The sequence below is a fragment of the Pholis gunnellus genome, assembly GCF_910591455.1.
Source record: "Pholis gunnellus genome assembly, chromosome: 23".
In the NCBI taxonomy this organism is placed as follows: Eukaryota; Metazoa; Chordata; class Actinopteri; order Perciformes; family Pholidae; genus Pholis; species Pholis gunnellus.
The window spans coordinates 9,383,104-9,398,375 of record NC_136550.1 but is presented as its reverse complement, the minus strand read 5'-3'; the positions used below and the strand labels follow the sequence as shown (position 1 = coordinate 9,398,375).

At 41.7% G+C, this 15,272-nt stretch overlaps 1 protein-coding gene across 1 annotated transcript in view; it reads left to right on the top strand.

Moving 5' to 3' along the window:
* Positions 1 to 15,272, top strand: part of col25a1 (collagen type XXV alpha 1 chain) — a 142,716-nt gene that overhangs the window by 75,868 nt on the left and 51,576 nt on the right. Inside the window, exon 3 of the mRNA XM_079184868.1 lies at positions 3,551 to 3,615. Within this exon, the coding sequence (XP_079040994.1) occupies positions 3,551 to 3,615 (65 nt within the window). The remainder of the gene's footprint in view (positions 1 to 3,550; positions 3,616 to 15,272) is intronic.

Here is a 15,272-nt window from a genome sequence, read left to right as displayed (position 1 = left end):
AAAAACAATACAGCCATGGCTTGAAACCGCATGTTTCACAATACTGCCAATTACATGGGATTCTGTTCTGCCAAATAGCATTAAAATGACAACTTCTATCAATATTTAGGATAAAAACAGTCTGTTGGATTGTACACAATGTTGTGTTGTTTTACTGTTCCTAAAAAAAGCACAATATGAATAAGACTTGAAAACATTGTGCTCATGATTCCATGCTGCTCTCACATCACGATCTGTTGCATCATATTAACAGATACAACGTTCGAGAAGTTATATGGTTTAGTGTGTCGACTTTTATGTGGGAAAAAAAAATCCCTGCTCTCACATGAATGACTTTGACTGGTGATGTGTAGAATGACAATCTTGAATATTCACCAGTCAATATTCCAATTTGCAGCGTGTTGTGAAGTTTGACAGTATCTTATCTATATGTAAAATGAATTAATAACCGTTTCTGCAGGCATTGACATTCACTGCTTACATTGCATCATAGTCACAAATATTATATTTGTATTTTTAATTAACATAGTAAAATTTGAGTTGCCTGATATTTGTGTTTAAGACTAAAACAGCCATGCTGGCAGCTAATGAGGCTGTACTTGGACATAGTGGTGCATTGAGTTGAATGCTAACAGGCTGATGTTCAGCAGGTTATAATGTTTACCATGTTCACCATCATAGAGTCTTTGGAGTGTTAGCATGCTATCATTTGCTGATTTGCATTGAACACAAAGTTCAGATGAGGCTGATGGGAATGTCGGTAGTTTTCAGGGTTCTTTTGGAAAGTTTTGGTCAAATTAGAATTTTGATGTGATGTTGTAACTAGTAGAGGCATTCATGTATCACCAAAGTTACAATTCACCCTTGGGGGGGACATGCATGTCTGAATCAAATTTCATGGCAATCCATCCAATTTCAGTCAAAACCACAAATGTAAATATTGTGGCGGCGGTAAAGGAAAAGAAAGTTGGACTCATCCTCTGGGGACCCGGATGTCTGTACACAGTTTCTTGACGATCCAAACCAATAGTTGTGGAGCACAGTATATCTGGAGCACAGTTGTGGACTGACTGACATTGCCATCCATAGAGCCACACCAGCAGCAGTACGGCCTAATGTGAAGCCAAATAGCACTTATAATGTGGCTTTCTTTCTAAAAAGCAAGACCCACCATACAACACAATGTAAAAACACAATACACAGGGGCAGTTTTGAGTTGTCCGACCACAGACTCTGTCCGACCAAACATTTAAATGAACGACAAGTTCACTTTGATTTATTTCCCCTTTAGACTCGAAAGCTGTTGAAAAGGTTGAAAAGGTTGAAAAGGTTTCAACAGTTCCTAGTGTTCATAGTTGTTGACCCTCATCATAAAATTCCCTGCCACATTTTTTCTGAAACCACTGTTCCATGACAGTACTTGGGATGCTGTGAGAGAATAGCAGGCCAAATACAATGTTTTTGAGCAAGAATAATGTTTTTCCCTGATAGGCAGCTTAAGATCTCTCAGCACTTTAGGACTCAGTTTGAGTCTGATTGATTTTATTTATGACCAGAGGATTCAGAAAAATTCTCTTTTTTTGTCTTAATTGATTTAAAAACATGTGAGAACTGCCTTTGACTGGTCCTGAACTCTTAGGTTATTCTTTCTCTTGTGTTTCAAAAACTGAAACTTTATAGCATTTGTCTTGGCATATTTCTACAAAGTTTTAAATGTTACTGGTACAGTTGCTTGGTATCTCTCCTTACAGTCTATAATCAGAACAAAAATATTGCGACGAATAAAGTAACTCACCATGATATCTGAAAATAATGTTGGGTATTTTGTCTTGACCACCAACTCCCATGTGGGGAGTGTTTTCTCTGCAGCTGTCTAAAATACACCACCAAAATCAGGAGGATGTCGTATCGACACACAAAGAAAATCCTCTCAGAGGTGTCAAGTGTCATTTCAAAGTGAGCAATAATGAAGTGACTGCCAAGTGCAGTAAACCCCCTTCTGTTTCTTTTACAACCTTGAAAAACAAACCTATGGAGAAACCAGGGTTGATGTGAATCATAGTAAAGTGAGAGTCAAACTCCACCTGTGGTTACATACTTTAAACTGTGCCTGGACCCTTCGCTGGCAGCGCCTGACATTATCCTGGAAACGGTCCAATAGGAGCAGAGTTGGAGGCTGAAGTGGAGCCAAACAGTGGGATCAAATTGAGGACCAAGAGTTGCGCAATATCATCCTGCATTTTGCACCCCAGTAACATATCTGGAGTGTCCTAAAAGGCAGCGTTCTGATTTATTTAACTCTTGACTTTGTTGCTTTCATTCCACTTCCATATAGAGGGAATCATTCAGAGGTAGCAGGAATGTTTATTGGATGACATGCTGAAATATAAAGAGAGGGTTATGCACAGGCTGGGGGTTGGAGGTAATTAGTCTGGTTGTTTTGTACTCTTGGTCCTGTTTTTTCAGCCGACGATAAAAGCCCCATGTCACAAAGTCATCGTTTGGAGCAACTTTAGACACCCAGGCAATTATTGTCGAGCTTTGCAGTCTGTTCAAAAACTTTCACCAACCCTATTACACTCCTGTAATTATCTTGAACCCTAACATGGCGACACAATGTTATTCTTTGTCAGTTTGGAAGAGTCTCCAAAACAATTTGCATAATAAGTCTTCACAGCATTGCTGCTGCCTGCAATTGGATCCGAATATTTTCTGTGATGCAGAACCAGACGGGGAAGATTGTTCCTCTTGGTTACATTAACTTCCAATCTTTTTCTTGATCCTGACAACTCCTTTCATGTTGAGTGGAAAGAGCAATCTTCCGGACTAGATGTTATCCATTCCATTGCAAGTTGACAAGCCTCCTCAAATGGGGTGGAGAGACTTCTGTGTAATCATACAAGCCCAACTTTTAATTTCCAGCTCGTCTAAAAGTCATAGCTTTACCCTTTTGACTATACTGTCAATACACACGCTTTTTTTGGGGCAGAGAGCAAACAAAATGCCAATGCCTGAAACATTTTTTCCAGCTGCCAACCCTCAGGAATAGCCTGCATTGCTGGGAGGAATGGATCATTTTGGGAGAGATGCTCCCACTTTCCAAACCGAGAACTAAACCTTCATACAATACGACCCAGTCAAGTCTTCAACATGTAAAACCTGGCAGGGCGTGTAATTGTTTTACTCCTCCAGCTGTGCTTTAGCAGATTGATGGCGCTGACAGAAAAATGGCAAACAGGAAAACACTGTCTAGGTAAACAAATTAAAAGCCAGGGCGTCCGTGCTGAAAGGGGGAGAAAAAGGATAAAGAAACACGGTTGACAGCATGAAACACAGTGTGTGTTTCCTTTTTTCCACTTCAGGTTATGTATAAATATCGCCTAAATACTTAATGAACCTTGAGATTTCGAGGTGTCTGTCGTCCAAAAGCAATATTCTTTAGTGGCTCTTTCTCCTCCTGCTGTGAGAATACTTGAAGAATATGAAACTGATATGAAGCAAAAAGACGATTAAATTACTCAAATGTATTACATCCTTCTTTTTTTTGCAGGACCTCCGGGAAAGCGAGGAAGAAGAGGCCGCGATGGAGAGCCTGGTATGTGCATTTGTGTTTGTGTGTGTGTGTGCGTTTCTGTCTCTGTGCATGTGCGTGGCCAAAGGGAACGTCTCAATCCAGAAACATTCAAGGAGTAATTCAGGAGGACATCGGCAAATCATACTGCTGTTACAATCATGTAAAAGTACACTGTATATGTTTGGAGGCCAAAATAGGTTATAGATGTGTACTTTGTGGCCTGGTGGTTTCAGTGTTGGATTGTTTTAGGTTCAGTCGCTATAGAAACACAAAACTTTCACAAAAGTCGGAGACAGTGATGCCCGAACTTGTTGAAGCGGATGACGTCCGTGTCCAAGTTTTGAGACAGACTAACCCTCTGATGGTGATCCTACTTCGAAGTTCAGCATATATAGCAGCTGTTTGTTTCCACAAATTCAGCAACAAGTTGTCGTAATACGTTCTCCAACCTCCCTCCTCCCTCCTCCCACACACTCTCCTGAGCTGACTCAACAAACTTGGCGCAGCCGAGGCCTCGGGTATCCAGGAGAAGGACATGTTTTGTGGCGACACTCCCACAGAATGTGTCACAACAAAAATTGAATTCACAGCGAGAACATGCAACTTGGCGAGGAGCCGCATCCACACTCCGTTCACCTGATAGTAAAAGTGATAATGGGCTCCGGAGTGTGGCAGTGTTCCTGTATTGAGAGCGCCGTGCAGCAGAGAGCAGCCAACGCTTTGGAACAAAAGCACTGCCCTTGTAAAAAGGAATTAGAGACACAGGGCAACGGAAGGTGAGGTAGAGTAATAAGGGAGCGGTTTGGTTTCACAGCCTGAGAAACAAACTCTGTGAGGGGAGAAAAAAAATCTGCTGGTTTTACCACCAAATCCAGCTGCTACTTTTTTTAACGTCCCAGGAATTAAATCTAATGAGCTGTTATTCGAGTATCAAATATTCAATTTCTTTCCTTAATTTTTGATTTTGTCAAATTAGTTTTGAATCCCGTTGTGGCCATGTTGAGATGTGAATCAGTGCGGTGGGGCTCTCTGCCCTTTCTTTTTTTCTGAGTTACATAATACTCAAGTAATCCAGTGCATGACTTGAAAGCCAAGGGAGATGAGAAAAAAAAAATAGATATCAATTGACAACAGTTCAATGTTCTGGTTGGCTGCAGATCTGTAATACCGCTGATCTTTGTCTATACAGCGTTTAACTTTTCAAATAAACATCCATCATGACAGCATATTTCAAATGGCACCATTGTGCGAAGACGGTTCTTTCTCTCCCTGGTCAGCCAGAGCAAATGTGTAGAACGTGAACCGCTTCCTCCAAAACAAATCAATTGGAAACAAGCAAGCAATCATAACCCAATCACAATGTCTGGACCTGAGAGGCAGAGTGGCCTTCGGGAAGACAATAGGGAACAATTGGGATGACAGTCCTTACCGCTCTGTATAACAGCCCAAATTACAGTACTAAACAAGGCTGAGGTACCAACTACCTGAACGAGTTTTATTAATGTCAGCGATGCAGTGTTCACACCAGCTTTTGTATCTGTATGTTCACTGGAAAACATTCATGCAATTTAAATGGCTTTATGAAAAAAAAAATGCTTTCAAAGTCCTTGTACAGAGAATGTCATTTTAAATGTGGGCACTTTAAATGCCCGAAAGGTGATTCTGCATATTAGCATGCAATTATAGCTCAGTTATTTCTGCTGCATTTACTGTTTAGATATGTTGGCAGGCATGAAAAAAGCAAACATCTGAGTAGAACTCATAGAAGCATTTAAAAGAAAATATGATTGCACCATGCTGCATTATTGGAGCTCAGTGGCAAACTAGGTCTACACGATCAACGGGAGAAAAACGTAAAAAAAAAAAAAGATTATTTCGGAGACATTATTTATACGACTGAACAATTCAGTCCTTGACGGGCACCGGCGTGCGGCATTCTGTACTGGGAGCCTTCTGCAAATCCAATTTCCCTCTTTTAAGTTCACAACACTGGTTGATGTTGAAGGAAAGCATATTTAATTCATGATTCGCTTTAACCAAAAGTAAGTAAGCCGCAGCAAGTTTCCCACAAATTCAGGGTGAGGTGTTTTGCAGTCTACTCATCTACAAAGGCGAAGGGAATGCTCTCGCCCAGACTTGGCTGCAACTGACAGAGAGAACAAGACACGGTGATATTTACCTATTCATAAAAAATGAATGGGATACTTTATTAGGATCTCTTGTTTGTCTACCCGTAACATATGGAAAGTGTGGCATGACAGTTTAGGATGAAAACGTGTTTGTAGCAGTGAAAGCAACACTCTCAGACTGTTCCAGCAGGTGGCCAAAGCTGGAAAGTGTAAAAAGTTCCCACCCATATTTTCCCTATATGACGACCTTGCCTTCACAAAAGGAGGAATTGATGCTCAACGTGAGCCGGTTGAGCAATTTAACCAATTTAACCACATACAGTGGTGCATCAGTGTCAAGCATGAAGAAAAGTGCCTCTTTCTTTGCAACAAAAGCCTGACTTTTCTTTTTACAAAGTGAGTTAGAAAGCCACCATTGCATCCTATCTTTAGCCTTTATGTTATGTTAGAGCAAAACCGTGGTGTCAGCAATCACACATTCAATGAAATGCCTGTCAAGCGAGTTCAGTAACCTTTCCATTCGCTGGTGACTGGTTAGCAAAAGCAGGAGTTTGACAAGCGGTGGAGGAAATGACTCGGGGTGCCAGTGTGGGAACAGAAAGGGAAACTCAAAGGGAGCTTTGAGGGTGGATTATTTAACATTATGTCACAGACTATTTCATTTTACATGGATTATATTTCATCAAATAATGTTTTTGGTCTAACTAAGGCCATCAAATTTAAGAATGCATACATTTTGAGGTGGCTATTATGTGCTTTGCAGCATATTGCACATTTTAATCACATAATTCCTTTGATTTCCCGTAATTGCTCGTTGAAAACTTTGAGCCATTCGACACAGTGGGACAGGTTTATTAAAAGCTAAGTGGTCTACTGTAACTCAACGATCCATTAAACATCGCTACAGAAGTGCAGCCCAGCGAGCCTCAAACATACGGCTCCTTAAATGCTCCAGCTGTTGGAATAATTTCGACTTTCCCCTGGTCATGAAGAAGAACAGTTCAAGGACATAGGACTTGTAAAGAAAAAAATAATCCCCTTTTTTTTTTTTTTTCGGGTTAAAGCAGCTGGGTACCTTTTTAATAAGAACCTAAAGACCCTAAATGATTTGCAGGGCCCTGAAGTGCGTTGGCACACAGTCCTTTGAGCAGCAGTAATTGGGGAAAAGACGAGTGTCACCTCACAAGAACGTGGGAGCATTTTTTTAACAAGCGTGCAACCCCATGTAGTAGTGAAATTAGAGTGACTTACGAATGTAGAATGTGATCACCAGGCCTGGTGGCCATTGTTCCGACTGCACGGAAAATAGATTGGAATCTTTTGTCACAGTGTATTGTAAACCGTACTGTCGGTAGCAATAGAAGTGGAATGTTGGAGTTGTACTGAAGTAGAATGTCTGTGTGTTCTGCATAGTCAGTGAACGCATCTTTATCGAATGTTCCTTCCCAAAGGACTAAATCTCAGCAAGAGCCTGATTTCCCATCTGAGTTATTTGGATATGTGGTTTCAGTGGAACATTGATAATCTGAGTCTGTTTGATCACTGATTGAAAACACACTAAGTGCTTTTTTTTTTCTTCTTTCTCTTTCAGGACCTCCTGTAAGTATGCCCGCCTCACATCTTCCCCAACTGTGATACCCATGTGAAGGTAAAAACAGTCAAACATAACTGCAGGATGCTGTTCAGCTTATGCTTCCTCACTGTTTTGAAGTCGGGGACAATTTACATGAAAGGGGAATATTTGCATAAAACCATAATGTTGTACATTTTTGGGCTCCCTTGCTGTAACCATTAGGTTGCCAGGTAACCAGTGGAGACTCCAAAACTACAAATTGGGATTTTTGCGCAGCTTAAACAAAGGAGATGTAACATTTTCATTAGTGAGCTTTAGACTTTGTACTAGGTGGATGTTAAAAAAGTATAAAACTATGTTTTTACGATTGATGTAAAAGACATCCGACTATGACAAATGTGCTGAGAAATCTCCGTTGTACCACACAGTAAGACTCTATTATTAAATTAATCTCTTTATCCCTGCCTTCACCTAATGGGGACCCTCGTCTCCATCATTTGGGCAGTCTGGTTTGTAATATTCTTGCTGCCATCCCTGCCAGATCCCTGCACCCGACCAGATTATCTCACCTCATTACACTGCCGGGTGATCACAGATCCACTCCCCTTAACAGATGGAAAACTTCAAAGTTTCCCCAAAGATGAAGACAAACCCATACTTGCATAAGCACCGAGGATTGTGACAGTTCGCTGTATAACCGGGTCAAGCGGGCTCTGTATGCGTGTGCGCCGTTAAAATTATTTATAGTCCAGAGGCATGTGTGATTGAATAGGTATAATAGCGTGTGCCGACTGAGCTGTAAAAGTTGTAAGTTAATCCTCAGAGCCTTCTGAGACGCCCGCTCCTGGGGTTCTGGGATGTAAGTAAGTGCAGGTGGTCTCGCGTCTCCGACTCTCTCGCCAGGCCGTACATCTGACATAAACAATCATACTGTGAGATGTCTCAAGAGCCTGCAAAGTATTCTCTCTGAAAAGTTGGATTTGCCTGTAAATGTATGGGCTGGCTGTTTTGTTTGGTACCTGGAGGATTGTTCCTTTGGGTGAGACGTAGTAAATCCAGTGCACAACCATTAGGTACCTGACAATGCTCTGATGAAGTCATTATAGGAAGCAGAAGGAGCTGTAAATGTTTGGTAGGGGTCCTTTTTTTTTTTTTTACTGGAGGAAAAGCAACCAGCTTTAAGCAGAACCTCTACTGCACTAAGCAAAAAGGTTCTAATGTGCAATACAGACCATAAAAACCTGAAGGCTGACTGCATTTCTAAAAACAGACTTCAAAAACAGTCTGAAAAAATTGCAATGATCTGACAATGACTCACCCAATGGTAACCAAATCTGTTTCCGAAAAAAAAAAAAAAAACTTTCTTCAAAAAGAGACAGTAGTAAGTGAAGTGACCTCATGCGGTTCCTCATTTGGTATGCCCACCCTGTGGATGGCGGGGGACACGTCTCTATGAATATTCAACAACTCCCTCTATAACTCTGGGAACACTGTGTAAATTGTACACAGCCCCTCTTAACCAAAAAAAAACAACCTCTGCTGAGGTCATTACAGATCTCTGTGACTTAATCGTTACTCGGCCGCCGATGAATGGACAGGGACCTGCAGTTGCAGTGACAGAAGGGGAAATTAGATCTCCTCAATCAAAGCCCATCAGGAAAGATCTTCATTCGTGGCTCGCGAGCAGCGTTAAGACATGGAAAAGTGATTTGCTTTCAAGTAATTTACTTTTCCTCCACGGATTGGGCTTTTGTGTCAATTTCGCATTGGAATCAGGGGGTCAGTTGTCAAGTGATGTTTAGTTGGACATCTCCTCTTGTCTTTCAGACACATTGTAAAACTATTACTGGAGACATGTTACAGATATGGGTCGAGGGGATTTTGAGTATTTTGCCTCCTCTTGCTACTGAAACCAGAGAAATGTTTTTTCGCTCTACATAAAAGTTAAAGTCTGTGACATGACAGCTGAGGCAAGAATTATCATGTCTTTGCTTCTTTTTTGAAAAAAAAAAAATCGTCTTTTCTCATATTTCTGCGGCTCTTCAAGACCGGCCCGTGTCAAAACATCAATCCCCAAGCACCAACCGCTGTGTGTGTGTGCGCGCACACCATTTAGCGCCAATCAAGCATAAAACACCATCCCTGGGGCTGCACAAGAGTACCCACTAACACCACCCGCCCGCCGACTGTACTTCTTTTTAGCACAGACTGTGTATGCCATGCTAAATTTAAATTATACAGAAAGAGAAAGAAACTTGTATGCTTTGAAATCGGCTTAGATGGAAGGGGAAATATTTGAAAACGATACAATGTTGGAATAACAAACCCACTTCACTATGCCTCTGCACCACACTGGACTCTCAAGCCAGGCCAGTTACAAGTCGGTCATGTTAGCCATGAGGTAAATAAAGCTGGCTGCGTCTGTATTTGACAAGTAGTTTCCACCTCCCTGCTTCACAAGCTGAGATTCCAGAGACGCAGGTTGAGTATGAACTGTCACAGCGTATGAATTATGCAGCTGTGCTACAGGGATTACAGGCAATGTGGGGGTGAAGCAGAGGAGCCCAGACTCCCCTCCACCTTTCATCCTTCATCTGCTATGCGCCGCAGCTCCACACCTGTTAATAAAACATATTCCAGCTGGACTTTGATCACTTTCTCTCTACGGAAGTGGAGAAGGCGTCAAGTTTCGAAATTGAAAGTGAGACTAGTTAGAGTTAAGGGAAGGCTCTGCATGCTCTGGTGTTGTGATAATTTAGACTTATTGCTCTGCCCATTTACAGTTTCACATCAGAGCACGGACGCAGAATGGAGTCACTCAGAGGCTTCGGCGTGTGAGAGGCTCGCCAAGAGCTGCAAGTGGATCTATCTGACGTGGTTGTTCATTTGGGCTCATAAAGGCAGTGGTGCCTGAGGAGGCCTACTGGCACTGGACGTGACAACCTCAAGAGGTTGACCTTTTTAGATGTCAGTTCTCTGCTCATGCTGTGCCCATCAGCAGCACTTGTCTGTCAGCAAGTGACGAGAGGCAGCACTCAGGCCAACCGAGAGCTTGACTCACAGTGATTTGAAGCCATTAGTAGTGCACGTTGGCTGGCTGAGCAGGCTGAAACTGTCATTATCTTGGCGTGGTGAGAGAATTAGCACAGTATGACTGCAATGCTTGCAGTTTTAAGTTGAAAAACTGTTGACGTGTGCTGAGGATGCATGCAGGCGTGTTCTCCGTCTAATCTCTCTTCAAGTCTTCTGCTTTTCACCAGTATTTTACAAATACCAACCTTTCCAAGAACACTAATGCCACATCCATGCCTGCCCTTAGCCTTTTATGCTTAAGATTTTCTGCCATAGGAAGCCTGCTAGCTGCCTTTTAGATCTGACTGGTTGACATAAAAGGCATCAGGGGTGTAGCAGGGCGGGAAAGTAGCCACAGAGAGCAGACACTAGAACTCCGACATACTACAAAATACAGGGAGCTTTCCCTGGTGATGGGCTTAATCAGCATTGTGTGAACTCATTTGGCAAGGGCTTTAATGTAACTGGTGTTCATCTATATTGTCATTTATATGTAAAAGTGCTGCACTCCAGCTTTACGAAAAGGCTTTTTGATTGAGAGGAATTTTCCATCAAATGATGAAAAATGTAGAGCTGCCACTATGTGGTTCTAATTGAATCAACAGAAGAAGCTAAATAAATCTATTTTCAACTGGAACATTGTCCCTTCTTCAACATTTCATATCCAGGAGAAGAATGTTGTGGGTCAGAAATTTTGGTTGCGTATTGTGCAGACATAAAAAAGAAATTGGCTTCGGTTTTAGGCTTTTTATGGATACAATTTGGTTAAATGTTTCCCCTCCTCAGGAATGACGAGACCTTCCCTTATTGAGATTGTGAATTAGTATCTCCTCCATGTTTGATTTGCACCCTGACACTGTTCTCACACAACAGACACCTATAACCAGTCACACCCATCAGTTTCAGTTGCTTCAGTTCACAGCGTCCCTGCTCCCACAGGAACATCATCCACATAACAACACACGCACAAACACATACGCACACATTAAAGTCATTTTATGCCGGCTAATTGTGATACACTGTGAATATGGGAACCAGATGCCATTCCCAAGTCAGTTTTCCAGTGTGGTTTTCCTATCCCTGCCTAACCTCTGCGTCCAGATTCCCCCCCCCCGACGAGCACCAGTAACTTGTGGTCGTCCTCTTCTGCCCATTCTGCTCTGATTACTCACATCCCTGTGTTAGTTAGAAGAAGAAAAAGTCCCCCCAGGGCCTATGCAGAGCTAACAAATGGAAGTGTACATAGATATTTGTTTTTACTGGATGTGTTTTACTCAGTTCCAGATTTGTGCATGTTAAAAAATTGAGTAGATTTCACTTCCAATGATGCCCACAGTAGGTTTTAAACTGCAAACAGCTTAATATACATTTTGCAGTTAACGTACCACTATTTCCAAATAAATAAATAAATAAAATCTGTGTTTCCAAATGGGATATTTCAACTTTGCTGGGTGGAGAGGTTATGGCAAATGTTGAGAAAATGAAGGCTACATTACTTTCTTTCCATTGAATCACTCTTCAAAACACCTCATTGCTGGTAGATTGTAATCTTTGAAAGAAGAGTTCAGCGTTTTTTGGCAAGAAAATTTTAATTCGATTGCACTCACAAACATATTTTCCAAAATGTAGATTTTTTTTTCATTTAAAACAGCCAGGTTGAACTCAATCCAGGTTGTTGTGAAATCTAGAACTCTCAGTTTCAATGTTTGGCAAACATGATGCATCACTTCACTGCGTGAAGTGCGTAAGTCGGGGTTTAGTCTTTTCAAACCCTTTACTATGGCCCTGCTCCCACTTTTGTGGTGAGCAGCACTCCTCACCTGCCTCCCCCTCATTCCCTGTCAACACTTGGTGCCTGGAGATTTGCTTTGCTTAACTTCCTGTGTACACACATGTTTATTAATATTGTGGAGCTGTGTGAGAAAACTGCCTGCCGTAAAGAAAAGGTTGTAAAAGCGGTAGTTGTTGGCCTGTGCTCTGAGATGCCAGTGCTCCAGGGTGAGATGATTGGATCCATGTGGCCGGCAGTTCGGGCTACAGCAACTGCTGCCAGCCCCGTTGGCCCAGGTTCTGCAGCGAGGATATGAGCTCTGTTTGATTGATCGGTTTTCTGGACCTCGACGCATTTAACAGGTCGCTGTGATGAAAACGAATACACCCGAGTCCAGACGGAGGTTACATGCAGATCCCCTGTTCCTGACGTTTTGCATCTAGATTAGGTAGATTGCGGCACAAGATTGTCTCAGCAACTTGCAGCCAAACCCCCGAGAATGACTTCGCTCATGTCAACAACAGCTTAAAGCTGTGGATGCGAGCCAGCCTTTTCGCCTTGCACTGCACAATGAGCCTCGCACTGTCAAGCTTTCATTCATCATGTTTTAGTAAATTACGGAAGAGTAGGAATGTGAATAATGGATACCCAGTGTCTTCCCTTCTATGCGAGTTATTGTGAAATTAGGCTGACCGAAGTTTTACCTCGTGAGTTAGTGGACTTTGCCTGGAAATGTGTTTTGTGATAGATGAGAAATTTCACTTTGTTGGTAACAGGCCTTAATCACCTTATTTTATTATTTTTTGGCATTTCCGATGTCAAAGTCAACTTCTTGCAGCTGAATACCATCACCAAGACTATAACATCTGCATAAGTTGAGCAAGAAAGTTAATTCCTTTCCTTGAAAATATTTTATATTGGTAAGAAAAGAAAAATATGTTGCACTCAGTAAACATTACTCCGGGCACATTGTCACGATTCTTTGCAGATTACAACAACCACGTCTTGCATCAGCAGAATAGCGTGAAACAGGCATGAGGAAATTGTATGGCATTGCCTGTGTGCTTGCGTGCATTCGCCTCCTTGTGCATGTATGACACAAACAAAACTTCACTATGTGGGGCTGGTCAAATGCCATAAATAATAAATATAGTACCTTAATAATAAATAATATAGCGTAATACCAGTAAGGTTCATCGATGGTGCTCGGTTTAACTTTTTCTCTGCTTCCATACTTGGGTCACGGGATGAGATACCTCATCTAAGTGATCTGAGAGTGTGCTAATACATAAGAAATGTAAATGCAGAGGCATTTGGATGCACATAGATAATTAGTTTGACATAGAATATGAAACAAAGAGAAACCACATCATCATGAAACAAGGATGGAATCTAGATCAATTCTAATATTACTTCTGCAGTCGAGGACAGACCAACACAGAACACATGGATATCTAGTTGTGCAACATTTTCACATCTCGATATTCTGCATTGCAGGAGCCACATATGAAAAGTACCTCGGTGCCAGGATCATTTTGTTGAACTTCATTTACTCTTTATATGAAGTGAAGTAACTTGCATTGTCAGATTTGAATGGCAATGTTCATGTCGCTTGCGGGTTTGGCCCCAGTTCCCTTTTAGCGTTTTTAAATTTCTCTGCAGACCTTTCCATATTTCTCCCCTACTCTGTTTTAAAGGTGACAGTGGGTTTCACTCTTCTTTTTCATACCATACAGCTCATTTGGGTCATTGGAGACAGTGGTCATGGTTTGGCTTAGACTGGGAGGCTAGTCATGTATATGGATAGAAAAAAAGCTGAATCCTGATCCAGTGCTCCACCAAAAACTTGACAGTATCATGCACACAGGATGCTCCGTTACAAATCATCTCATGATGGAAGTTTGACATAAGTTTGGTCAGCGTTAAGCTGCAGAAGATGTGAGGCTTTAGATCGACGTGATATGTGTCATTTCCAATAAGTGCTTTGGGAGTGTCTACATTCTGTTTACCACCACACATATGACAGACAGATATTATTTTTCAGCACCCTTACATGGACAAATCTTTGAGAGGCTTTTCTGTGAAATAATTGTTCCAGCCCCCTTACAGTAACAGTGAAATGTCTGTACACCAAATCCAAGATACACATGTTTAAAAAATATATATTCTTAGCTTCTATTTGGAAATATGCTAAAAGGAATAAAACATGTTTTCAATTTTTAGAAAATGTCTTATGTTTTTATTGCAGAGCTTTACATGAGAAGATCTATGATCTATAAACATAAAGCTACGGCAAGCGGGCAGTTAGCTTAGCCTAGCATAATGACTGGAAACAGAGCGAGAGAGCGAGCCCGGCTCTGTCCAAAAGTCCAGCAAGGACCACTAAAGCTCACCAATCAACACTTTGTATTTCATTGGTTTAATCTGTACAAGAGCAAAGTGTAAAAACAGCAAGTTGTGGTTTTACAGGGGGTAAAGGGCCGGACTATTTTTGGTTGACTATCGCTGGATGACGAGCAACCTCGCACTGAAGAGTAGACTCCAGGAAGTTACTGTGCCCTGGCGAGTCACGCTAACTGGTTCACCCTTTTCTCATCATTATGCTAAGCTAAGGTAACCAGGTGCTCGAAAGCCAGCTGCTGAACATGAATTGTATAACTATTGGTTTAACAAGCATCATAAATGAGTTTGCCGTTTTTTTAGATATGCATGTGGCCATTCAAGAATCGAGTGTGATCTGAATGTAATGGTGTCAAAGGCACTTTAGGGTGAACCATCTTTAACAAAGTAACGCACAGTGAGCAAGTTTGATCAAACAGAAGCAGCCTGATGAGCCACAGAGCACCTACTGGAGGGCTGCTTTTGAAGAAGAGCCAGAGCAGAAGCAGTAAAAAAAAAAGATGTGGAAAGCATACACAGGTGCTGATTAGAAACCTTCCTTAAGGGAGACTGAAACCACAAAGCTGCAGAGATTGCTCGACAAGTAGACACCCGCTGCAGATGTACTGTAGTACAGTTCGCTCCTTTTGAAATGGTCCTTGCAGGAGAGCTGTTTAATAGTCTCTATAAAAGACTCTCACTGTACTGGCTAAAAACATTTTGGAAAAGCTCCAGTGGTGCTGTCTGTCCATGTGATGTGCAAATGATGGGCCG